This window comes from Carassius auratus, unplaced genomic scaffold (assembly GCF_003368295.1).
Source record: "Carassius auratus strain Wakin unplaced genomic scaffold, ASM336829v1 scaf_tig00012061, whole genome shotgun sequence".
NCBI classification, from domain to species: domain Eukaryota; kingdom Metazoa; phylum Chordata; class Actinopteri; order Cypriniformes; family Cyprinidae; genus Carassius; species Carassius auratus.
This window is the reverse complement of record NW_020524256.1, coordinates 38,627-50,400: the sequence shown is the minus strand read 5'-3', so window position 1 is coordinate 50,400 and position 11,774 is coordinate 38,627. Positions and strand designations below refer to the sequence as shown.

Genomic DNA, 11,774 nt, shown 5'->3' with positions numbered 1-11,774 from the left:
AAATTTACTTGAGGGAATAAAAAAAAAAAGGTTTATCATATAGTCTTGTTTCTGGACTATATGTACTTTATGACTGGACTATATGACTAAATGTATCAAAATGAAGTTAGTTTAAGTTTAAACAAGTAAAAAATTGTGGTAGGAAAATAACTTAATTTCCAAGGAAATGCCATTGGCAGATAAGTGTGTTTTAAGCTAAACTCACAAAAATTTTTTTTTAATTTTTTTTTTTACAGAAAACAGACACGTATCCTGGAAAACTAAAGATAAAAATACTAAGTTGTATGATTGATTGATTGCAGTTTAGCGAATTATTAGAGGAGACCTTTTTATGATGGGCTATTTGCTGATTTTTTATATTTAACTGTGCACCCCCCCCCCTTCATTTAATTTTGATTACTTTTAATATTTTCAGTGTTTATTCTTCTCATACTGTGTCACATACAATCATAGTTTAAGACATTAAATGGATATCAGTATTTCATACTATACATTATAATGTTAACATTAGTTAATGCTATATAAACTAATATGAACATTTTTATTGACATCAACAAAGGTGAAAAAATTAGCAATGTTAATAAATGAGACCTTGTTATAAAGTGTTAATAATAACAGCTATTTAGAGATTATCAGTCAAAACATAATAATGTCTGTCTTATCCAGTCACTTTTCTGTATTGGTTGCATTTGTATTGGATGTTGTTTCTTCTTACTAATACCACCTAATCTAACTGAAGCCCTGTAATCCACTTAAAATGAGGTTATGAGTGTGCTGCTGGATCCGTGAGGATGCTTTTATGAGAATGAGTTTCTGGCTTCATGCACTACTGCTACCTATGCATCTAACATTGAGGACCTCACATATTCAAAGTGCTAACACATGCGCACACACCAGCACACACAATCACACAGTTCTTCAAATACGCCCGAGTGTAAATCCTCATATTTGCTGAGATCAAAGTCAGTAAATGCAGCTCACCTCCCCATCCAGACAGCGAACACTGCATATCTTTTCATAACATAGAAATCATAACCTTAGGGAGCAATCTAACCTGCAAAAAAAAACGTACTAAAAATATATTTATATTGTCACGGAAGATTTATTTCCTCTTTGCCATTTGACAATAGACACCTTTTTAAGAACTGAGATATTTGCTTTATAGTGTCAATATTTGAACGTTAAAAAATCTATCTAAACGTAATTCTCTCTCTCTCTCTCTGAGTTATATGGCCTTTACAAATGTTCTCAAAATGTCAGCCCAAAGAGTTATATATAATTGATTATTATATGCCTTTTATTTTTGAAACTTTTTAGTTGGACACATAATTTCCATAATCATAATTTAATAAATGCTATTACTCTCAGTAACATAATGTTCTCATAATTTAACTGTGTGTATATGTTCCTGTCTGTCTCAATGTCTGTCTGTCTGTCTGTCAATCTGTAAACATTTAGCAATAATTGTGCCTGGCTGGGGCTATATACATACAATAAGATGCCAAATTCTACAGAAACCTACAGCTGCTTAATAGGTTGAAGATCATTATCACAAAATGTCAACTTGTTTACAGGGAAGAGTATCTTTATTTTTGAGGCAATAATAGCAGTTTGTTGTATTAAACTAAAACTGTATTTGAAGAGTTCATCTATCTATTGTTCATATATCTATCTATCTGATAAAACTCTAACTTGTCATTCAACGCTATGAGCTCGTGATGCCTAGCAGCGCGTACAGTATCTATTGTGCGGCGCGCGCTCCTTGTATGGAGCCACACGCGTGATGGAGATCGCGCGCAGATGGGTGGGGGGGCGTGTGGAAACTGATCCGCCACAGACTCTCTTAACGTACTGTCAAAGCGGAGAGACACGGAAACGCCCTGTCAGTCTCCACATCTCTGGAGAAACATCTGAACTGATTCAACAGGGCACAGGCTGAAGTAGCTGGAGGGACCAGAAACATCTGAGATTTGATTTTGGAAGTATAGAGGCGCTCATGGCGCCAGCTCGGCTGCTTTAGGAGGGTCACTTCAGTGGATTTTAGTGGGAGAAACTCGTCTGTTGTTGGATGTCAGTCAGAAGAATGGATGCGTTCAGATTGTCCGCTGCTATTCTTCTAGTTCTGTCTTTATTCAGCTGTGGAAGCGCTATACAGTTTCCCGACTCCCATCTGTAAGTAGGCAGTGCAAAACTTGCTATTATTGTTATGATTTCTGAGTTGTTTCACTTCTTACTATCAGCATTTTTGTTGGCTATAATTGCAAAAGCCTTTTACGTTTTTGTATTCCAAGAGCGGAAGATAGACCAGTACTTTTCAAGCCAGAAGTTGTGTTTACACAGGGACGTTACGCGCGTTCCGTGTCCGCTTTTTTGGAGACAGTTGTTTGGAGATGCACATGCGTCAGAGCGATGGTTTTCAGCGTTGCATCGCGTTTCAGTGGCGGTTTGTTAAGTTCTTTTTTTTTATCGATTTGACACTTTTCTCCAATGCAATATAGCCTACTTGTTCTAAAAACAGTTAGCACAGCCATACAGACTTTGTTTTTGGTTTTTTTAAGCTGGTGAAAGTAACAGTGTTCTAATAATTTTGGGCACCACTGAATGTGTGTTGTTACATTAATTATCCTGAATTATGTATCTTGCTTTTCATTTACATCTGGAAGTGAATTTCATTGCATTTTATCTAGACTACATATTTGCTGCACTTGCATAGGAGGTTTGAATCCATGCTTAATAATCTCCCGTCTCAACATGTCCACAGGCCTCTTTCTTAGAGGCTGGTGATGCTGTTCTGGACCACTATGTCAACATTGCTGCTGTTCAATTTGAAAATAATCTTGATTTTCCACCTGAATGATCTCAAACTTAAATTCTGAAGCAGTTGTGGTAAATGTCTAAATGCTTAGGAAAAAGCTTTTTTTGTGTGTGTGTGTGTCGAGTGTATGATTAACCAAATAAGTTGTCAGTTTAGAGCCAATCAAAAATACACTATGATCATTTGATAGAATGAAAAATTACAGAGTTTTGTTTGTTGCGTTTGGACAAATGGTGCATAAAAGTTTTGAATTTGTGTAAAAGTATTTATCCTCCCCCATACATTTTAAGTATTAGTTGGTTGTATTACAGTATTTTACTGTAAAGTATAAATGTGGTATTGCAATGTAGGTTTGTACAGTACAGTGCTGCTAAAACTACTAAAGACATTTAGTGGAGATAAAATACAGGCAATATGTGATGAACATGTGACCTATTTCTTTTTGGCATGTTTCGTCTCTGACATCCTATTCGTGAATAAATAATTTATTTGAGTCAGATCTTTTAAATGAATCACGTTGATCCAACCAACCCCTCCAATAGATAAATAAATAATAATTACTTTAAGTATATGACTGATCCAATTCTCAAATCAAACTCAAGGACAAATGGAATAGCCTATATATATATATATATCTCAAAACTTTTACCAACTTGATATTTTTCTGTACTGCAGAAGAAAGTCATACAAGTTTAAAAAGACATGTGGGTAATAAAGTAATGCCGGAATTTGTGAGCTGTCCCTTTAAATCTTTCATATTATTTTTGTTATAAACTGTAAACTATGTAATCTTTTAACAAATTAATTCACAACATGTTATGTGGTTTTATAACACCAGCCAGGCTGCTAGTGCAGACAAGTGGTCATCAAAACCAGATGTGCCACCTGTGTCCTGTGAGTTATTTTTAGTTGAGCAGAGCCTCTTACAGGTGTAGAGTTGCTCGACCGTGCTCTCCATCCTGTCGCTGGCGTTAAACTACTGTACACTTGTTGGGTTTTAGTGTGTTTCACAACATCTTTAAACTGATATAGTTCCTCTCTATGACAGATTGGACACAAGAACAGCTCAAGGCATAGAAACAATCATCTGTCAAACGCGAGCAATCAGATTCCACTCTTTGCTTGAGATTGTTTGGGGTTGAGACAGAATTTGGTAATATGTAAATCACAGTCTGATGTCCTTAGGCCTTTGTCTACTCTGTGTTGTGAGTTTGTACCTGATCTAACAAGTTAAAATTGACTTGAAATCAAAATCTGGTCTATTTACTTGGTCTTGTTGAATGATTTGTTGGTTTACATTGTTCTAAATAGACAAAATAGTCATATTAATAGTCTTTAGTTAAAATGTAATAACTTGTTTTGTTTCTAAAATGACTTTCCTTTTTAGCAGGCATCACAAATTCTGGCGCATTCTTGTATTTAACACCCATTTGCTTTCATGCAACAACCAAAACCCAACAGATAAACAGATGTTCCTTCCTGCTTATATCATATTTCTCTGAGAAATGTCACATTACATAAGTGATTTTTTCTTCCCTTTTCCTCCTGATCTGAATGACTACATCTTTGTGCCCAAACTCTAACCTCCTAATGCCAGAGCCTGTCTGCTTCTGACTGCACTCTCCTCCCCAATCTCCCTCGTCCCTTCTTAGTGTCTTGTGGCTTTTGCTGTGCTGTGAGGCAAATGATTAATGTCCTCAGATCTGAGGCTGATGTCACCCGTTCCATCCGGAAAGCTTCTCGAGAGAAGCACAAAGCAGGTAGCGCCTCTATGCACTTTTGCCATTATTTAGATGTTATGAACTGTCATCTTTGCTTCTGTAATGGTTAGGGACCTGTCGTCCTCCTTTTAATGAGCTCTCATGGCTTTCATGATAATAAACAGACTTTTAGCTGTGAACTTATACACTTTGCATGGCTTATTTTGAACTGAATTCATCTGCTTAATATTTTTATGCCAAAAAAATGGCATTATTTACACTTCCCTTCAAAAGTTTGGAGTTAGTGAGATGTTTTAATATTTCTAAAATAAGTCTTTTATGCTCATCAAAGTAGGGCTGCAACTAACGATTATTTTGATAATCGATTAATCTGTCGATTATTTTTACGATTAATCGATTAATCGGTTTATGTACTTATATTTTAGTTTTTTCCATTTTTTCCCCAAGTAAATTATTAATAAAGGGTCTTTATCATTCAGCATAGATTTTTAAGAGATTTTAACCATTCTGCATTGTCATATCCTCATCAAAAATATACCTGGAGTTGTTTTATTATGTTAGTAATCCTTTGTCGAACTCTTCTGCAATCAAAACACTGATCCATACTCTAGCAAAATCACAAGGAGATTTCAAATATTGTTTTCACCATGGCAGTCCTTAGAGCTCCTAAAGTAGTTTAACATCCCAAACAAAGCTTAAGGAATCTTTGAGAACATATTTTTCACGAAGTATAAGGATAAAACAGAATAAAATTGCAGTGCATTGTATTTAATTATTTACTGGGAAAAAGCTTTATAGCTTATGCTGTGAAATTGTAAACAATCCTTCGAAAAAAAAGTGCCAATGGCATGAAACCTGAATGGAACTCACAATTTAAAGTAAAATCCATCAGAAGGTTGTCCAGAAAAAAAAAATTGGGACACACACAAAAAACCTGCTGTGTGAAAAAGAGCAGTGAATACTTAGAGAAGAAGTGCATTTTAAATATACTCAAACATTTACCTCTCTCATTCAGTCATAATTAGGCTGCAAGTCTGAATTATGAACTGGTAAACGACAAACTGATCACATAACATGATTGTAAAGCTTTAAATGTTAACTGTTAAAAAGCAATGTTATCAGCTTTTACGACTAAACATTTGCAAACAACCTTGTACTGGAGAATCTGCACAAATAAAATTCTTAGGGGCCGTTCACATATCGCACCTAAAAACGCGTGGAAAACGCTAGTCGCGCCGCTTTCTCCTTCTTTCCAAAGCGCTCGGGCAGAAGCGCCCCTGAGGCGTCTGCCTTTGCTAAGCAACCATGACGTGCTCTCTCCATGACGTGCCCTCTCCATGAAGACCCGGAAATTTCAGCAAAGGATAAATGGATGCGGTGTGGACGCGCCTGGAAAAACGGGGGCATCGCACCGCGTGCGTGTCGCGACCGCGTCGCTTCCATTATGAGAGTGCATACTGCGCGCCTACATAGGAAATAACGAACTTGAGCACGCAAAAGACACGATATGTAAACGGCCCCTTAACAATTCAGTAGTGCAGAGTTTACAGGTTACTCTTCATTTTAAAGGCTCAAAGTTAAAGTACTCCCACTTCCCGCTGAATGCTGCAGAGACGCTGTTCGGGAAGCACGTGACAAAACGAGGCCAGCTATTGGCTATTCGCTACTTCACCTGCTGTACTGGCTGAGTAAAACCTCCGGTGGCTCATTACTGCCACACTTTGGTCACCGCAGATTTGAAATATGCACTAAATGAGCCGCTTATGGCAAATAAAATTTATTTAGCGACGAATCGATTATTAAATTAGTTGACAACTATTTTAATAATCGATTTTAATCGATTAAATCGATTCGTTGTTTCAGCTCTACATCAAAGCTGCATTATCTGCTCCAAAATATTGTAAAATCAGCATCATTGTGAAATACCATTACAACTGAAAAAGAACTGTTTTCTATATTCATATATTTTCCCATAAAATTAACATTTCTGATGGCAAAGCTGAATTTTCAACATTATTTATCCAGTCTTCAGTGTCACATGATTCTTTAGAAATGATTCTAATATGCTAGTTTGATGCTCAAAAAACATTACTTGTTATCAATGTAAAAAAGAAAAGTTCAGAATACAAAAAATATAATTGCATTTACAGTAATGTTTGATCAAGATAATGCAGGAGACAGGGTGAAGTAAACATCAGAGATGCTTTGCCACAAGCTGCAACCGTAGGAACTATACTAACTATGGTGATGTAGATCTTCTGAGATGTTATTCCTCGGAGCATCCACGTTGTTGGAACCCTTGCGCATCATCAGCAGGGATCTCAGGGTCTCAGGTATTTCTGAACTCTGAACCCCTTAACCTGAACACCTCGCCTGAGTGGGGCAGCGAAGACTGGCTAGCCTTCACCTGCAGAAGGGTTCCAACTGTGGGCTCTCTTCAGTCACAGCCATCTTGAGCTGGACTCAACTGCTGCAGCTATATCCCTGGTGGCTTTTTTCAGCGGTTTAGACTCCAGGCCAATTCGCTAGAGGAAATAGCGCACCGATTTTGCAGGGAACCCACGGCAACCGACTTCGATAGGGTAGCTGGTTGTATCCCACCCTTTTACAGCAGCTTCGTCAACCAGATCCTGGTACTTTGCTTTTTTCAGTTGGTAGGATGTGGCTTACCTCTCTTCCCAGGACACCGTAAGCTCAGCAATTATGATGGTTTTTGTGCTCCTGGATTGCAGGACCATATCTGGTCGGAGGGAGGTTGCTGCCACGTTCCTGTGGGAAGACAAGTTTCCTCTTCAGGTCCACTCTCAAATCCCAGTCAGAGGCTCGTTGCAAGGAAGAGGGTGGGTTCTTGGCCACCTTGCCGGTCTTATGAGCTTTGTCTCCTTCCCTCACAAAGGTTATGGTATCGGGCGGATGGGCCTGCTTGTTATTGGCTTTGACTCGCTGGTGTTACTCCCATTTTGCGATTTTATTGAGGACCTTGTCATGCCTCCATCTGTACCGCCCTTCTGCCAATGCTTTTGGACAACCAGTCAGGATGTGGTTCAGTGTACAGGAGACCGCTCCACATTGGTTGCATGATGGGTCTTCCTCTCCACCCCAGATCTTTATGTTTTTTGGTGTTGGCAACAGATCAGTCACAGAGTGCTGGAGAAAGCTCAGCCTTCCTTGGTCGATCTGCCATCTTCCCGCTGTAATGTCCAAGGCCCAGGCGTCCCTGGCATACCACACCCACGATTTCCTAGTTTGATGCTCAAGAAACATTACTTATTATCAATGTAAAAAAGAAAAGAAAAAAGGTTATTTAATTGATTCTTTAATGAGTAGAAAGTTCAAAATACAAAAAAATATAATTGTATTTACAGTAATGTTTGATCAAGATAATGCAGGAGACACAAAGTACTTAACACAGGAGAGCAAAGTACTTATTAAAACTGATAATTTGTACTACAAATGACACAAATAAACAATCACTGGGTAATTCAAACTGTCAAATGGTCAAAATTCAATCAAACTTATTTATGCCTCAGTGCATGCTGGGAAAAGAGGGTGTTTTGGACTGTACAAAAGCATTTTCCTTGTTTGACTTAAAAATTTGTTTTATTTTTTTGTCTTGTGGGCTTAATGTAAACATCTATCTATATCTACACACATATATATAAAAAAAAACGTACTGCATCCCAAACCTTTGCATGCCACTGTATGTATGAAAACCAAGAATAATTATTTTTTTACTGCCTTGACTTTGGATCCGGACACTGAGGTGATTTCTCAGCACGTGATGGATTCTTTGTTCATCAAACTAGATTGATGGTTCCCTCATGGCTCAGGTTTCTGGGATGACAGTACTGGATCGGTTAGCCTCTCTTCATCTTGGAATCACACTTGTACAACATTTGCGTCAGAGTCCTTGCCATGTTGTACATTTGACTTCAAGCATAATCAAATTTCATGCTTAAGCAGTTCGATACATGGGCCTTTCCTGTTTCTAGCCTTATTCCTCCCATCTCAGAGTGCAAAATGAGCATTATTTGCCCTTTGGAAATCAGCCGGCTCACAGTCTTTGTGGTGTGGGTTTAACTTTGAACTGCGGCTCCAGAGTTTTAGATCTTTCCAGAAAAAAAAGATTTTGCTAGTACATTATGTGTTTGTGCTGTGCTTATGTGTTTATGGGCAGTTTTTTTTAACACCTTAGTTCAGCAGGAAGCCTTTTTGTAGGTATTTGCTGAGCCCTCTGAAAACAGCTGGGAGCAATTTTTGTCACTCAGACACTCGGGCAAAGTTAAAGCTCTGTCAGATTCAGGGTGAATGGCAGAAGACCAGAATGTCCCTTGTGTCTTACCAATTAATAGTCTTGTGCAAACTGCATAGAAGTTTTTACTTTCTTTCCACACAAATAGGCTACATTTACATAGATATGTCAGTGAAAACATTATTTTTTTTCATTTCTTTCAGTTGATTTGTAAAAAGCTAATTATGTTTTTTAATCTATTTTTTAATCAATGATGAATTTTGAATTGAACGAAACTGTGATTGTGACAAAACTCAAATTTGTTAAATGTATTTACTTATAACTTTTTTTACACTTTAATTTCATTTAAATGTATATTTATTTTATCATGTTTTATTTCATTTTATTTCTCAAATTGGAAAATTTGAAATCCCTCGATTTCGACCGGTTTAGACAAAGTTGTCCCCAGAGTAAAGCTAAAGTAAACCCACTCAGCAGAAGTCCTCCAATTCCCATGCCCACATATAATATGTTGAGTCTTATTTTGTTTTCATTAGTGTCATAATTGTATGGTTTCAGATGATTTTAGTAGCCCCACAAAATGTTGCCTTAACATTAAATAATGCTTGATGTTTTAAAGAACTGCAAAGATACATACATACATTCTGAGAGTATGTAAACTTGTCTACAGGCTCATATCTCACAATCCTTCCTCATTTGTGCTAAAGATACTCTAAATAACTGATTAGTGGATTCTTTAGGCTATTTGTGAGAGCTTGTGGCTTTAAAAACAGACAGTAAGATAACTTATTGATCTTCTGCAGCTCATAAGTATTGCATTAGAAATATCAGTGTTATTCTGTATTTACACTACTGTTCACAAGTTTTGTTAAATTAATACTTTTATTCAGCAAGGATGCATTGATCAAATATGCATTGTTGCAAAAAAATCTTTTTCAAACAAATATGTTGTTATTTCCGCTTTTTGTTTTCCACAAAAATCTTATGCATTTTTTATAGGATCACGTGACACAGCAAACTAGTTTTTTACAGCATCTGTACAAAAAAAGCAGCCTTGGTGAGACCCATTTCAAAAACAGTTTATGTTATATATTATATCATATAAGATTCACCAGTGACTATTTATTTATTTATTGTAGGTTCTCAGTCTTTCTAGTTTAGAATTAGAGTTGGAATATAAGAAGTTATCAGTCACATGGCATTTATGGCTCAGGTGATTGGCTCAAAAATGTTTTTTTAAAATGAGACCCAAACCATAAAGATCCTGTTCTTCAGGGCCAAAAAAACTGCCTTTGAAATTATTATAATTTTTTTGGCAGAATGATTAACATTTGTATAACATCAGTCTTACTTTAAATACAAATTTGAGCTACAGTATATTAACCCATTGCTGTTGTTGTTGTTGTTGTTGTTGTTTTTGGTAGTTTTAGCAAAATCTTGGTTCATTTTTATACGTGAGGTGGACAGATTGATATCAATTTGACATTTTCCCCCACAAGGCCAATTTCACTGTTTATGACACTGACGCAGGAGAAGCTGTACAAAGTCCAGAATGAACAGTGAAGGACAGATGTGTGTGTGTGTGTGTGTGTGTGTCTGTGTGTGTGTGTGTGAATTTAGCTATTGGAGGGAAACAAGCATGTGTTGCCATGGTTGTTGTATAGGGTTGAGATTAAGCTTAGTTAAGGTTAGTATATGATATGCTAACTTGCATTGGTGTACTTGAGATACCCTGGGCTTAACATACATGTGCATCTTAACATCTGTTTATAAGACGTGTGCTATAGTGAGACAGACAGATGTCCTGACCATGAGTGAAGGAAGGAGAAAAAGAGGGACAGAAAGGAGGAGAGATGTATTTGTGGAGACAGCCACAGTTGCCAGAGGAGATTACTAATGTGTAAAGAAACCCTACACTCTCCTTGATGGACTCACTCACGCACATACTCACTCTCTGCCAGCTATCGCAGGATGCAGAAAGAGCATATTTAGATTTCAGCCTCACATTTAGGAATTCATTCTGACATTAAATCAGTTTTAATCAGAAATTTCAATATCAGGACCTAAGGGAAACTCAGTCCCGGGGGAGAGAGATCCATATTTTACATGCTCCACAAGACAGGCGTAGACAAAAATGTTACATCCAAAAAATATGTATACTGTATATAAAGTATATTTTTATTGTAGTTTAATTCATTCCTTCTCCTTGTCACAAAATCTGACCTTAAAAAGATTTTTTTATTTATTCAAAAATGTATATATTGTCATTAATTACTCGCCCTCAGTCGTTTCAACCGCAGAAGTCTTATCTTATCTTTGAAATACAAATACATTTTTTTTTTTATAAAGCCATTTCTGTCATGGTAAGAAATTTCTGTCTTACCATGCAAATCAATTCAACCCAAATTTTTAAGCATCAAGACATTATAAAAGTAATCCATATGAATTAAGAAGGTTTATCCAAGTTTTCTGTAGAGATAGATTTATAACAGATTTATTTTAGGCTTTTAGTCACATATTGTTACATTTGTTTTTATGAACTTTTTATAGCTTTAAAGGTTTGGTTCAATGACTTCCAATCGCTCACCCTTTATTAATAATATCTTAATCTGTTTCAAAAATGATGATAGAATTGTTTTCTCAAAATTGATGTTTTATCATCATATCATCACCCTAATTTTGTTCCTGAACCTAATTTCCAAAGAATGTCCAAGCTGCTCTTCATCATGAATTGAAAGTTGAAGGTGAACTTTGACAGCTTAAATTTCCATCTATTCATTACAGATATATAAAATACAATCCCTTCAGAAGACTTGGAATATAGTGCATGGCTCATATGGGCCATTTTTATGATACATGTATGCTATTTTTATTTATTTTTTTGGAGCTTTACCTCACTACAATTACAACGCGTGGAAACATTCAGTGATGTTTGTTAAGGAAATGCATTAAGAGTCGGGTGTAAACTTTTTGGACAGGATGACGA

At 36.6% G+C, this 11,774-nt stretch overlaps 1 protein-coding gene across 1 annotated transcript in view; it reads left to right on the top strand.

The window, feature by feature from the left end:
- Positions 1–1,795: 1,795 nt before the first annotated feature.
- LOC113073349 (voltage-dependent calcium channel subunit alpha-2/delta-1-like) overlaps positions 1,796–11,774 on the top strand; it is a gene marked incomplete at its 3' end in the record, with an annotated part of 47,733 nt that continues 37,754 nt past the window's right edge. Inside the window, exon 1 of the mRNA XM_026246273.1 lies at positions 1,796–2,172. Within this exon, the coding sequence (XP_026102058.1) occupies positions 2,069–2,172 (104 nt within the window). The remainder of the gene's footprint in view (positions 2,173–11,774) is intronic.